Raw genomic sequence first — 15,085 nt, 5'->3', positions numbered from 1 at the left:
GCCGAACAGTTTTCTACTACACAAACAGAAAGTCGTCAACATATCTCTATCATGAAAAATAGAGATCCTGAATTGCAGTAAGAGATTCACATTTGCGTTCAAGTTGATACAATTGTCTCCATAGACACGCAAAAGTTTTGATGATCTTAAGGCGCCGGTATCTTTGATAGGAATCAGTGCTCTTGTTACAGCAAGTATTATCCTACACAAAGTGGCTAGTCTTTTGTTTCTAACTTCCCGAAGGATTGGTCCATATTAAACCAACAAAACTCCACTAAAAGTATTTGGAAGGACAACATATATATCGCATAAATCGATTACTACGAAGTTTATGTGTTTATACGTATAATCAATGTAAATTTTGTGTACAATACCGAGCAACATGGTTAAAAATATCCTTAGAGCAGAGACATTTAAAATGCTACTCATTAAAACAAAACATTTGCCGCATTAAGCGTGTGTGGTAATGCAATCCTCTATGATCTTCGACAGGGAGTCGCTGTCTGCAATGTCCTCAGTCTTGCAGGTCTTGATGAGAGACCCGCTATGGAAGACCCAAACTGAAGTGCAGAGACGCAAAACGTCAACATCATGTGCCGCAATAAATGTTGCGCAGTGTCTAAAGTGTGCCCTTATAATTTCATAAATGGGAGTCTCAGCGATTTTGGATGTCCCTGATTCCTCCTCTGGAGGCTCATCAACCAGGAGAACCTTGAAGAATTCCCTGTAGAGCACTAGTCTTGCTACTGATAGTGTACGGAGTTGTGAGTTTGAAAGGACCATGCCATGGTCAATGTTCACATTATCCACAGAAGAATCATGTGGCTTTAAAGTAGGTCCATAGTACACCCTCTTGTAATACCTTGGCATATCCTTATGGTAATGGTCAGGTATAATGATTGTGTTAAGGCCTTTGCCACCTGGAATGTTTTCGACAAACTTGAGTAAACCACAAATTTCCAAGGCTGCTTCAATATCAACATCTTCAAATAACATTCTTGGATCAATGAATCTGCGTACAGTCCAACCTCTGAATACGAAGGGCAGTTGAGGAAGTACTCCGATGATCTGCCTAGTCACATTCTTTGGCATATCATTCAGATCACAACCATCTAAGAATACAGAACCATCTCTATTCGCCAGATTCTGGAGCACTGACAATAGGGTAGACTTTCCTGCACCAGTTCTTCCAATAACTCCGACAATATCAGAAATATTAGCCGAACATGTAACATTCTTGAGAATAGCATACTTCACTCCCGCTTTTTTATTAACGATATGGATGTTTACATTATCCAACTTTATCCTAGTCATGCCTGGAATGGCGTACTTGGACACGTCAAGCACATTAACCTTGTGTTTAAATAATAACATCTTGAGGCTAGTACATCTAGCAGCTCTTCTCTCAGCATACTCGTTATGACGTCTTCTACGAAGGGTATCCTTGATATCTTCATCTGCTATCTTATCATCTCCACTTGACGCAGAACGATCTACAATAAAATCCGTCTGATGAATGTTCCTCTTCTTTTCAAACTTAACCTCAGTACCAGGAAGGACAAAATTCTCAAATCTTCTAAACGAACCCATGTAAAGTTCAAGATAACAATACAGCTTAATTAAGACTGCAAGGGTAGTGTTTATACTTACAAAGACAGAATATGTCATGGCATAATAGCCCACCTGTACCTCTGTGCCAGACACCCTAGACTTAACCAAAGGAAATACGAGAAGGAACAGAGAAAGTAATGCGAGTATACCTCTAGAGGTAATTGAACTCCAAAATATTTCAGACTTTGAAAGATAGTCACACCTCAGGTTATAATCAACATGCTCAGTCAAGCTGTGTATCAACTCCCATTCCTTTTTAAAACTGCGATATATGGGTGATCCCACTATAGAGGATTCAATAGTTGAACCAATAAGATCATATGATTCCAAACGTGCACGGCAAATGTTCCTGCACGACTTCACACAGTAGTATATAATAAACCTAACAATGACAAAGCAAAGTAGAAGAGCCAATGGAGTAGACCACGGCATCATAAAGAACAGAGTCAACATGTGAACCGTAACCTCGATTGACAATAGACAAATCTCGTGAATGAAATAGCTTAGAAAATTGTCAATGAAAAACATATCTATGTGTAAGAATGTGATTATACTTCCCAAAGACTTCTTTATTGCCAACGCTGTAGAGTTATTGGCAAAGAGAGAAGTTATAGAGTACTCATGGACCCTCCTTGCAACATTAAACGATGCACCAGTTATGGCTATAAGACGAAGTAATGCACCAGCCATCACTAATGTTGAAAGAACAATGATCCATCTTGATGCCCTAAAACTATAATCTTTTATGTCAGATATAGAGATTAATTTCCCTTCATGTTCACTTGCACAATCAAGGATAGAGTCGGATATCTTTGAGGTAATTATAAACTTCGTATTATCCAATGTTGAAAACAAAAGAGTGAATACGACAAAGAAGAATAGAGGCCAACCAGCTGCATGGAAAAAAACTTTGTATGGTTTGAAGTTCTTATTCTCACCACGTTTAAAATTGATCCTGTCATATAATATTTGAACTGTTGGCGAATTAGAGTATCTAGATTCTGTTGATCTCCTTCGTCCATCACGAGTATAGTCATCAGAGCTGCACATCCTACGTAACCTGTCAGGCATGGTGTGAAGTCCCATATTATCTTCAGAAGGTTTTGGAGGTTCAATATGACCAACTTCGTGCTCTATTAGGGATTTAAGCTTATTTCTCTGCACAAGACCCTTGTTCTCCAGAAAATATATTGGAGCATCCGGGAATGACTCCGATGACTCAGCTGATACACAAGCATCTAATATACGCTTGGAAATCGTGATAATAGTAGCAACATCGTCCTTGGCCAATAGTCCATCATTAACATTAAAGAGATTCTTGAAGATAGTCCTCGCCACGAATGGATCCAAGCTAGTGAAACAGTCATCAAGGACTACAAGGAGGGAATGTCCAGATTCACTCTCCCTATTAGTCTTGCTAAAGATGAGGTAAGCATAAAGGGCACGAGCAAGTCCAACTCTTACTCTCTGACCTCCACTGAGAGAGTAACCATGTTCAGAGATCTTACGCAAGTCACCTCCTTCCCAAGTGGATATATCATGTTCAAGTTCAATAGCCTTCAGAACTGTGTTGTAGATATCCTCATCAAACCTGTGACCAAAGGTAATGTTAGCCCTGATGGTACCCTTTTGTAGCCATACTTCCTGAGAGGCATAGAATATTGGCATGTTGGTAGAGAGAGGTAACACAGCCATTGATCCTTCTACCAGAGTCATGTCACCAAGAATAGCCTTGACAAAGTTGGTCTTTCCAGAACCTTGAGCACCAGTAATGATGGCAAGGTCACCAGTGTTTAGGACAAAGTCAAGGTTCCTAAGACAAGTAGTACCAGTATTGTCAAGAAGATCCTTCCTGCTATTGATCCAGGCAAAGGAGGCCTTCTTGAACATTACAACTAGGCCTTTTGGCAGTGTCTTATCCTCATCAGGTAGCGCCTCTGGCAGAGGAATATCCCCAGTAAACTTGTTATCCGGAAGATAAAAGTTTGGTGAACAAGTTCTGAAGAAACGTTCTACTCTTAAGAACGAATTAAGACTAATTACAAAGAACTTTAGCCTAAATGGAAGCAAATACAAGGGACCAATGATCTTCATAATAACAAATACGGATGCCAATAGCCCCGAAGGATTGATGATCTTGATATCAGTGGCATCCCTAACTTGGGTGACAAAGTCATTAACCAAAATGATGATATCCAAACAAGTGATCGCTGTAAATATAACCTTATTTATGAGCGATATAAAGAAACGGATGAATACCAACACTAGCTCGTCGTTTCTGGCCTCCGTAATAATATCGTGACCAATGTCATCAAGTGCCATCCTCTCAATCAAGTGTAAGCCAGATATAACTTCCTCAGATTTAGAAATCCTATTATCCCTAATTCCAAAGTAATATTTGAAAAGGATACCATTTATAATCTCCACAAATAACATACAAACAGCCAAAGATAAAGACACCATGAGAATAGTCATTGCTCTCATGTTGAATTGGCGACTCATGAGAATTATGCCATAAGTTAGTGATGTCAAAAAATCAATGAACCCAGCGGCTGATTCTACGGAAAATGGAATATAGCGTGCATCATTTAGAATCAGACTGTATATCTTTGGTGTGACCTCATTGTTTTTATAACGCCTTGCTGGGCACAAGAGTGGATTATATGTGCACAAGTTTTCTCCGGAACATCCATGGATGATACTGTTGCACTGTCCTCCCTTTGCCTGAAAGTTTCCAAATTGACTCCTTCTGTAGCATAAACCGTGTTGAAATATAGTAACGCGCAGACAAGAATCCATAAGAAAAGAAACTCTCTCCAAACAGTAGTCAAGATGACTCATACCGATCATCTTTATCTGCTCTAATATAATGATCAAAATAGTCAAGGATAAAAACGTCACAAATTTAAAATCTTCCTCTGATAAAAATCTAAGCAACTTGTGCAGGAAAATAGCTACACTCATACCAATTGCATTAACCACTACCACACCAACTAGTATAGCAAGGAGTCTCTTCCAGTAGGTCAACATTACAGCCCTGAACAGAATGTATCTCACAGGCTTCTTGGCTTTCTTCTTCTCATCTTCACTTAAAGATTCATATACTTCCAGGCTTGCGATACCATCACTAATATGCCTGGAAAGAATTGGCTGCCATTTGAGAATCTGGTCAGCCAGTGGAAGTGGGTGGAGCATATAAGGGTCCAAGTACTTCTCTGCAGTTGCTTTAACCCACTTGAACATCCATAGCATAAAGACAAAGTTGAAGACACCATTGTCATCAAAGTAGCGAAACTTCTTCCCATCATGTGTCAGTGTCTTTTTCCTTACCACCTCCACCTCACTCTCCCAAAAGTGGTATTTCTTCTCCAGAGTAGCACGTTCTTCCTCCATCATTCATCTTTCACAGAATAGTTTAATACCTGTGAAACTTCTGTTCGTACTGATTAAACAGTAATGTGTTAAAGAATAAGTCATGGAGTATCCCGTGGACGCCCTGGAAGATCCATGATCGTATGTGTATCCTTCCAGTAGCAAAAATTCGCAAGTAATAGGGAATGACTAAGATTAGGACTGCTCTGATCTATTCTCGTTATCAATAACAAAGGTGTTCCTAGTCCATAGTATGACCTGGTGTTCCCAAGTAGGCCACTCCAAAACAAAATTCCGGGTGTAATATTTAAATAAATGAGACTTAACCTTCTAGGTGAAAAGGTCTCCAGAGAAAGTAACTGTTTTGGTACATTGAAGACCCCATTGAAGAATAAGCTCCGGTTTGTGCCAGAAAAAGAACCTTCATCACTTAATATTCCTGATACGAAATCTTTCAATACTAACTTGTTCATGGTCCATCCATCTGCGATGTGTTGACCGTAAAGACATCAGGGTAGCCTAGCCCTGTGACGCCAACTATACGGCTTAATCTCAACATTGGACCACCTATCCAGTACCACAAATATTCATACACTTTACCCGTTTGTGTTTTATCCCGGGAGACAGTTTATGGAGTCAGGTGTGCCAGTTAGTGTGATTTATGGGAGCATGTTTATGTCTCTCAGTATATGCTCTTCGTGGATAACTGATCCATGGGCGATAGTTTTACGTTTAGATGTACTTATGAATACTTCAATAATGTTACTCTAGTGACTAAAAATTATATTGCAAAATTTGTAGCATGTACTGCATCATTGTGTACTACCTCATTAAAACATCGTGAAATTGCCAATTTCCCTATTGAAATCATATATTATCTACTTGATAATGTTATAAATATAATCTTTGTGACTACTAACATGTAAAGGTATCCTATAAATCTCAGTGAAACTATAATCTACTGCGATAACTTATCATGCATGATCGTAATCAGTAGGGGACTATTCACACTCCTATAGCTTACACCATGGTGAACATCTTGATACTTTCCCTAAATAACACATGCAATTGAGTAATATCTTTAAACTTATGAATAAACCAAGTGGTTGTAACATTTGTTGAAATTCCCTAGGTAGAATAAAAGCACCCATGAATTCATCTATTAATATAATACATTAAATATCTCCTTAACTATTCTGTATCTGTTAATATTCTAGGTTAACTTTGCTGAATGTCTATAATCTCCATGCAGATCCGTTATAAATCATTATGTATAATAATTGATAATGAAGGAAACCTTGCTGGACAACTGGTTAAAAACTGCTAACTAGTTCTAACACTGATAAGTAGGTAAATGTAGGAGTGTAAGAATTACAAATTCTACTCATGCAACACTTTGGAGAATGCTTTTAGCGATAGGTCTAATTTTGTCCCCTCTACTAAATTATTAAAACTGTGAGACAGTGTTTTAACAGTCTTCTGCTCTGCATCCAATTGTGAAAATACCTTTTCACAAGACAAAGGAACAAGAGGTGCCAAAAAGTGAGATAAGAAATAAACTGACTCTAACAAAAGTCGGACATGACCTGCCTCTACAACAGATCCTGACAGGTGTCCTTCAAAGTGTTCTCTGCATTTTTTGAAAGCATCAATGGTTGTGAGTATAGCACTTCTGAAGTCAAAATCTTCAGCAACAACAAAGAGAACTATACCACTTTTTTTTATCGGTTTCAGCAGGCAGATCCAAAACACCAATCTTTTTAACTTTTTTAATCTCTTCATCAAATTCCTTTCCTTGGTGCATGGAACCAAAGAACCCGGTTACATTAGTCCCAGCTTTTCTTAACATCTCCTGCTTACCTCCAGGGTGGTTCTCAGCATAACCAGAAACATCATAGACTACACCTTCTAGACCAATCCAGCAATCATCTTCTGTGTTATGTTTTTCCAGTTCCTCCAATGTGATTATCCTATCAGTCTGATCACTGCCAGCCTCGGTAGTCGAGGAATCTGATTTCAGAGGTTCAACAGATTCTGTTGGTGTTCGGGACTCAGAACCAACTACACATTCAACTTTATCGAGTATATATGGAATTCTACAAGATATAATCCCAGCCAGGATTATCAATGCAAAGCGAAGTGTGCCGAACATCGCATCTAAATAAACCCATTACTATACAAAATAATGTACATGTATGTTACAAGAATAGTTCAACTCAATGACACTTCAAAGTAGGCATGAACGAGTTAAAATTATCTGAGGGAACGCCAGAGTCTGGAAGAATGCTTAGCCTATTCCACCCAACATCTTCCTAAATGTGCAGAGCAAAGCCATAAGTAGATTCTTACGATTGCCTAGAACATGTGTGATAAATTATGAACTTTAAAACTGGAAACAATATGTGATAAAGATTAAGCCTAGTAACACATCACCCATAGCTAACATTCTGATTAGTCAGTAGAATGTTATTGATAAAGACCCGGGTGGCTCCTTCCACGAAATAAAAAACATCTGCAAGAAAGGAACTGAGGTTGGGAAGACTATCCAATCATCACTTTAGTTTCATCTATGGCTTCGTGGAATCTGATGAGAGTATCTACCCTCTTGTCAGTACAAGTATCTTTACTGGTCCAGCTGGACAATTCTCCATTGCCTACTCATCTTAGCTATCGTGTAAATCAATGCGTAATATTAGTGTACAGTTTGAAATCTTTGGTACACTTCTATGCCCACAGGGCATTAATAAGTCCATATAATGGACGTGGTCCCAAACTAGGACTAACCATGGAGACTGTCCACAGTATCATTCAGAAACCCCTTTAGTCTCTCATACTTTCTGCAGTGTCTTTGTATTCTCTGGAAAGTTTTCCAGTATCTTTTCCACATCCTGTATATTTGACTCTGGATTATCCGGCATACCATCTATTACTACCCATTTATCGACGTGTTTGGACTCCCGTTTGCACCAAGTGAACTTTCCTCCTACACTTGCCTTTACGTTGGTTGAATCAGCCATTACACAGATAAGAAGTGGTTTATCTGTGCCCTTGATGTCGAAAAAAACGAATGCTGTGGTTACACCCTTGAAACATGGTATACCAGTCTGTTTATTCTGTCCGTCCATAAAATCGTTTATGGAAGTGTAATCAGAAAATTTCCAGTATTCTGAGCTACCCAAAAGTTGATGAATCATTAGTGTAGGAATCTTAACACAGTAGTGACACTTGCACTTATAAGACCCCTTCTTGCCTATGTTAAACGTATGGGCATCATTACGTTTGCAGTTTTGATTGTTAAGAGGGGTCTCAAGACGCAATTCCACCTTTTTAGGTCCAGTTTGACCGTCTTTGTTCCAGTTACCCTCTTTATCACGAGTATAGTAGTCATAGGTGTTGTTAGGCTTCTCAAGTTCAATGAGTAGAGGAGACTGGTACTCAGGGTCAAGGACCCAGTAGAATATGGAGAGAGTGAGTACCTCGTCAGTTGTTGTAAGATCCTTAGTAGACCCTTCCACCTTTGGTACTATGCCACTAACTCTAAATGTGTCCTTACCTCTCACCAGGTGAGTAAGTTTCACATACTTGCCCTCATTAGCCTTTGAAACCTCAATAGTCTCTCCACTAAAGGAGTCTATGTAGGAACAGTGGTCTCCAGTAGGTCCCTTGGAGGAGTCGAATACAACTGAAGGAGCATAGGCTTCAGTGAGTAGATCCATGATCCTATCCTTTTCCACTTCATCTGGCCTTTTGCTTTCACCCTTCACTTCAGTAAGTGTGGGAAGGTTAGAGGCAACTCTTCTGTACCACTTGCTTCCAGAGCTGTCGGATATGCATAGCACTAGTGGAGGACCATGTTCCTTGGTAAGGAAAAAGGTGTCAACTGAGGTCACCTTGTTGGCAGTTGGGATAGAGGTTTGATAGACTGAACCTTCTTTGAGCCTCTTTATGCAGAAAGGTGACTTGTCGGCACACTGATGAGTGGTCCTGTAGTATGATCCGTCGGTTTCACACTCAGTGGCAAGCACACGTTTAGTATCTCTGCAACCACGACAGGATATTCCAGTCCTCACTGACAAGTCAACTGTGTGTAGTCTGTTGATAGAACAGTTGAAAACATCGAGAGAGTCAAGTAGAATCTCAGGGTTTATGAGTCTAGTCTTGGCCCAGGCACGACCCAAGATGCAGGGGTAGTAGAAATTGTTGACACCTCCAGCCTCCAACTGGACAACCAGAGGATTCATGTGGTCAGAGTCACCACCACTGAAGTAGACAGAGATGTTGCATCCCATGGGTAACTCATTTTCGAATCCAAACTGGTAACACTTGTTATGGTATATGCCACTGATGGTGTAGTTCTTCTTGGGGGTGTGACGAGTGACCTTGTATACGCCATTACCACCTGGATACTTGTCTTCCTTGAGAGTCACAAGACCATTGTCATAGTAGTAGTCGTTGTATTTGCTAGCGTAGCAGTCTGGACAGCGAGACAGTTCCACGTAGGCAGTGGCTTTGTTGCCCATCCTCTTGTTCTCCTTAAGAGAGTGGTACGTCAGTTGGCAGTCTTGGTGTACTCGAATCCACGTAAAGGACAGTCTGGAGTTGGAGGACTCCCTGGTTGGAGTGGTAGGAGAATGACTGTACTGGAGACCCCATGGGGAATAAAGGTCCATTAATTTTACTATTTGCCATATCCTACTCCAGACTGACTGCTTTAATGTATACATGAGACCATTGTGTACACCTTTGACCATATATTGGTACCCTGACTAACCAGATGTGTTACCTATCCGTACTACTACTGTCCTACCATACACATCCCTCACTGCGTAGGTCCCTAGACCACCGTAGGCTTTAGCCGGAGGAAGTGATGAGAGTACATGACTGTAAGGAGCTTGTGTAACCATACAGTCCCCCTTTAGAGGTAGTGTCTCCAGAGGGAGTACCCTCTCTAGTGGTCATCTACTCATCCAGTACTGTCTCCCTTAGTATTGTTTCCAAGGATTAGTGAGGTCATTCTAGTGAGTGTCTAGTAGTATCTCCTGGTGTCTCTGGAGGTTGCCTGCTGAGAGATAGGATGTTGATATGCTCCCTTTGATTGCACTTAGACTCTCATGGAGTATAACTACTATGGCGACTGGAGAACATGATGAATGGGTGGGAGCGGAGGAGGACTATCGTCATAAGCTCTTTATCCTACTGACCAAAGATCTACCGTAGAACTGGACTCCACTGAATACACCAATGAGTGGGATAGTGGACATTCATTCGGGCTTTCTAAAGTAATAGGACAGTAGACTTTGGTCGTATTGAGATACCTCTACTGGAGTATATAAGGTTAATGCAGTTTCCGAGGTCATGGTTTCCTACTTGTATGTAGTAAGACAGATAGTACGTCCCACTACCACTGCCAAGACCAGGGACTAGAATGCCAAGAACTCCTGGAGATCCCGATCAAGCAGTATGCACAGCCATTAGCTCCGTCTCCAAAGACACCAGTCTAAACTGCCACTCTACTCTTGATCCTACTAAAGGTACTGGAGTACTAGACTCTGTTCAAGTACTTGAAGAGCAGACTGACTCTCCTAATGACAAGTCTACTATTGGTGGAGACAATCAGAACACTCAGGTGGGTTTGTGAAAGCTTAACATTTCCTACGCATTTGAGATTATGGTTGAAGAATCATGAACTATGAAGACAATAGGTGTTTATGATGTGACAGTGGACAATGTCCATTTCCATTCAAGGTGTCTCTTGGTGGAACCATTAACCATCCAACCGAGGCGCCAATGTAGACTACGCTCTCCAGCTCTCAGCCAACCAATACCCAAATTATTCTCTGGTAAAACTCTTGGTGAAATGTCCATGTTTTGAGATGAGTCTGGTGACCAGGGAAGAGTGGATGAGACAATGGGGATGGAATCCATTCCCTGGTACTCACATCCTTGATTTGAGACATGGAGTCAACATATCGTCGATATCGTTAGTCATTGTACCATAATGTGAATAGATTTGTACATTAATCGCACATCCGGTTCTGTATATGCTGTCTGGTGGCACATAGACAAGGCAGTATGGAGGTCCTAAGATTCAATGATGATACATAGACACAGGTGAATGCTCTCCAAACTTCTCAGGAAAGGCAAATGATGGCTAGTCCCGGGGCTGGAAGTGGAGGCGCAGGTGGAACGACCAAGGAGAAGTCTACCATCCGAAGGTTTGCCATGTTCATGGCAGGATTCTCACTTCTACAGACTCTACGTGTTGCCATTACGGCGGGAAGGTTTGCAGTGGTTAGGTTTGGCATTCCTAGTGGACAGATTGGCATTTTCATCAACTCCATTCACCATTCCATGGAGACAGCTGGAGACGTTGGTCTCTTCCTAATGTCGTTTTACGTCCTGTTTAGTGATCGTGACAAGACTGCTGACTACATTGTATCCGTCATTGCCATTTGGGGTCTCTTTATGATGAACTTACTGTTGATAGTGGCATATTCAGTTGGCGGTGAACGTGGATGCTTGACATTTTACTACTGGGTTCTTGTTATTGCTTCCCTAGGATTTGGTTTAGATGAGTCTATATCCATTACCATTGGAGTTGCAGATGTTGCATACTTTGGTCTTGGTATGCCCCTCTCTGGTATCATGGCTTGTCTATACCATGCTGTCTATCTCTACTTTGCCGAGAAGTTCCAGTGGTCTGACACATACTTTTGGATAGTGATTGGACAAATTCTGATATCAGCACTGGTTTCCGGTATTGCAGCTATTGTATGGACCATTGCATATTGGGATCCAGGGGGTACACAAGCTTCAGGGAATACTGGAAGTACTACTCAAGAGACTCCGGAGGGTACAGTGTTTACGAGAGCTAAAGAGGCTATATCTAATATGCTAATGTGTCTCTGCGGAATGAGTTGCATCTATGCCTTCTATCCAGCCATAGCACCGTATCAATTCGTGAGTCCAGAGGCTGGTCATTTGATAGATTTAGCCTTGCTATTCACAAGTGCCATTCCTTCTCTCGTTATTGCAGCTGTATGCTCATGGACTACTAATGGTCCGGACAGACCATGGACTACTCACAGTGGATGGCACGCAACATGGCTGTTTATGATTCCCTATATGACGGCAATGACCTTGTGTATCTTTGCTATCCACTACCCCAATTGGAGAAGCTCCAGGGCAATTTATGGCAACATATGGACTACAGGTGTGATCACAGTTACTCTGAAATGCTGTGAAGAGACTCTAAAGGGTGTAGCCAACAGCGGTGTTGGAATGCAAGGCAAATGTAAAGACGGCCAACTGTCAGCTCTGAATGCTCTTACAGCCCAGTTTACCATGGACATTGTTGCATACATTGGCGGTGGTTATGTCAAGGCTATTACAAAATACGATAGAGACAACTGGCCAACTAAACACTATGGATTCTGGAGGTCCTTAGGATTTTGGTTAGGAAGTGCTCTTTCTGGTGGATTAAAATGTGTCCGTGAATCCTTTACTACGGACATTAGATCAAATCTGATAACTGGGAATGAGGTTTTGTTTATTGTTTATGCTGATGAATAAATGCCAGTATGTTGTATTTAATGCAGCTTTAATATTTGTCTTTTATTTCAAGAGTTTAATCATTTTAAAATTCACTTTGTCAGGGCCTATCAAGGTCCGGTTGCATGTCAATGTCAATGTCAAGATGGCAACGTAGTATAGCTCATCCCTGATTCATGTGAGGGACTATAATTTTTAACTTTTAGTAACTATCTGTCTTGCTAGTTGGTCACTTGGTAGGTGTCCATGGAGACTTATTCAGAGTGTCATTCTAGAGTAGACTCTTTACTGGACTCTTCAGAGTACTCTTCTCAGTACTACCAGAGGTAGTAATGACCTACCGACGTCGGAGACTAGGTAGTTTATGACTATCCGACTGAAGGGAGGATAGAGTCCGAAGGACTGGCGTAAGCCTGAGCGACTATATGAGCGAAGTGAATAGAGGAGTCTTGCGAGTATACAGAGTATAGGAGCATAGGCGACCGCAGGGAGCCTCTGTAATCATTGGTAGATGGAGGAATGGTCTATTATGAGAACTGTTCAGTATGGTAGTCTAAGTAGTCACTAGAGAGATGAGGGAGTTACTGGGTCCCTCCTTAGTCTCCATCTTGAGGGTCCATATTAGACAGAATTTTTAGTGACCATTATTAGATGCACCTTTTAGCAGACATAGTGGTATTAGTAGGTCCATGGAGACTCATTCAGAGTAGTGTTCTAGTAGACTCTTTAATGGACTCTTATGGAGTGTGTCTCTTAGTGAGTTGAGTGGGTAGTATCTAGTGAGTGTCGCTTGGTCTCCATCTTGAGGGTACCTTTTAGTGGGTCCATGGTAAGTAGTGTTATAGAGTAGACTCTTAGGTGTCTCTTGATGAGTATCTTTCATAGGTACTTTTTTAGAGACTTTATGAGGTTCATTTTAGGGTCCATCCAGAGGGTAGATTTTTTATGAGTCATCTTATGGGTGTTTTTTAGTGTCGATTTTTTACATGCATTTTATGGGTCAGTTTTTTAGACAAGTTTTTTCATAAGATTTTTTGCATGCATTTTAGTAGTATCATTATAGTGAGTAGGTCATTTTCTAGGTACCTTTCTATACTGGATTTTTTATGGGTCAGATTTTTGTGGTGTTTTTTCTAGTGTCTTTTAGTAGTAGATTTTTATAGTGGATTTTTAGAGGGTCATCTTATGGGTGTCTTATGGAGTGTCAATTCTAGGTACCTTTCAGCAGGTCAGATTTTTATGGGTCATTACTAGGGTCCATCTTGAGTGTCGATTTTTTACATGCATTTTATGGGTCAGTTTTTTAGACAAGTTTTTTCATAAGATTTTTTGCATGCATTTTTAGGTTAGTCTTATTATGGTGTCTTTTAGTAGTAGATTTTTAGACAAGTTTTACTAGTATCATTTTTAGGTTAGTCTTAGTATCATTATAGTGAGTAGGTCATTTTCTAGGTACCTTTCTATACTGGATTTTTTGTGGGTGTTTTTGTGGTGTCTTTTTTAGAGACTTATTGGTAGGTCCTTCTCCAGGGTCATTTTCTAGGTACCTTTTTCTAGTGGATTTTTTGTGGGTGTTTTTTAGTAGTGTATTTTGTGGGTCGATTTTTTATGAGACTTTTTTATAGGTTGGATTTCTTGCATGCATTTTTTGTGGAGACTTATTAGGAGTATCTTTATGAGGCGATTTTTTTTACATGCATTTTATGGGTCAGTTTTTTAGACAAGTTTTTTCATAAGATTTTTTGCATGCATTTTTCATTAGACTTAGGATTAAGTTTTAGGGTTTTAGGGTTTAGGGTTTTAGGGTTTAGGGTTTTAGGGTTTTAGGGTTTTAGGGGTTTTAGGGTTTTAGGGTTTTAGGGTTTAGGGTTTAGGGTTTTAGGGTTTAGGGTTTTAGGGTTTAGGGTTTTAGGGGTTTTAGGGTTTTAGGGTTTTAGGGTTTTAGGGTTTTAGGGTTTAGGGTTTTAGGGTTTTAGGGTTTAGGGTTTAGGGGTTTTAGGGTTTAGGGTTTTAGGGTTTAGGGTTTTAGGGTTTAGGGTTTTAGGGGTTTTAGGGTTTTAGGGTTTTAGGGTTTTAGGGTTTTAGGGTTTAGGGTTTTAGGGTTTTAGGGTTTAGGGTTTAGGGTTTAGGGTTTTAGGGTTTAGGGTTTTAGGGTTTTAGGGTTTTAGGGTTTTAGGGTTTTAGGGTTTTAGGGTTTAGGGTTTAGGGTTTAGGGTTTAGGGTTTAGGGTTTAGGGTTTAGGGTTTTAGGGTTTAGGGGTTTTAGGGTTTAGGGTTTTAGGGTTTAGGGTTTTAGGGTTTTAGGGTTTTTAGGGGTTTTAGGGTTTAGGGTTTTAGGGTTTTAGGGTTTTAGGGTTTAGGGTTTAGGGTTTTAGGGGTTTAGGGTTTTAGGGTTTAGGGTTTTAGGGTTTTAGGGTTTTAGGGATTTAGGGTTTTAGGGTTTAGGGTTTTAGGGTTTAGGGTTTAGGGTTTTAGGGTTTTAGGGTTTAGGGTTTTAGGGTTTAGGGTTTTAGGGTTTTAGGGTTTTAGGGGTTTAGGGTTTAGGGTTAGGT

General features: G+C 40.4%; 4 protein-coding genes across 4 annotated transcripts, besides 2 other annotated features; 1 reads left to right on the top strand and 3 right to left on the bottom strand.

Moving 5' to 3' along the window:
- Window positions 1-450: 450 nt before the first annotated feature.
- Window positions 451-5,007, bottom strand: BEWA_017490 (ABC transporter, ATP-binding protein domain containing protein; the record flags this gene model as incomplete). Its single annotated transcript, XM_004828517.1, has 1 exon — window positions 451-5,007. One exon carries the CDS (start codon window positions 5,005-5,007, stop codon window positions 451-453), a length of 4,557 nt encoding a protein of 1,518 aa, XP_004828574.1.
- Window positions 5,008-6,419: 1,412 nt separating this feature from the next.
- BEWA_017480 (Cytochrome b5-like Heme/Steroid binding domain containing protein) lies at window positions 6,420-7,201 on the bottom strand. The gene has a single exon (XM_004828516.1). The coding sequence runs from the start codon at window positions 7,133-7,135 to the stop codon at window positions 6,671-6,673; it is 465 nt and encodes a 154-aa protein (XP_004828573.1). The 5' UTR covers window positions 7,136-7,201; the 3' UTR covers window positions 6,420-6,670.
- A 610-nt stretch (window positions 7,202-7,811) lies between these two features.
- BEWA_017470 (hypothetical protein) lies at window positions 7,812-9,734 on the bottom strand (the record flags this gene model as incomplete). Its single annotated transcript, XM_004828515.1, has 1 exon — window positions 7,812-9,734. One exon carries the CDS (start codon window positions 9,732-9,734, stop codon window positions 7,812-7,814), a length of 1,923 nt encoding a protein of 640 aa, XP_004828572.1.
- A 1,396-nt stretch (window positions 9,735-11,130) lies between these two features.
- BEWA_017460 (hypothetical protein) lies at window positions 11,131-12,555 on the top strand (the record flags this gene model as incomplete). Its single annotated transcript, XM_004828514.1, has 1 exon — window positions 11,131-12,555. The coding sequence occupies one exon, from the start codon at window positions 11,131-11,133 to the stop codon at window positions 12,553-12,555; it is 1,425 nt and encodes a 474-aa protein (XP_004828571.1).
- Window positions 12,556-14,390: 1,835 nt separating this feature from the next.
- Window positions 14,391-14,833: a microsatellite.
- Window positions 14,834-14,920: 87 nt separating this feature from the next.
- Window positions 14,921-15,084: a microsatellite.
- Between the last annotated feature and the right edge of the window lies 1 nt (window position 15,085).

The sequence above is a fragment of the Theileria equi genome, chromosome 1, assembly GCF_000342415.1.
Source record: "Theileria equi strain WA chromosome 1, complete sequence".
In the NCBI taxonomy this organism is placed as follows: Eukaryota; Apicomplexa; class Aconoidasida; order Piroplasmida; family Theileriidae; genus Theileria; species Theileria equi.
The sequence above is the reverse complement of the archived record's forward strand: the minus strand, read 5'-3'. Positions and strand labels throughout refer to the sequence as shown.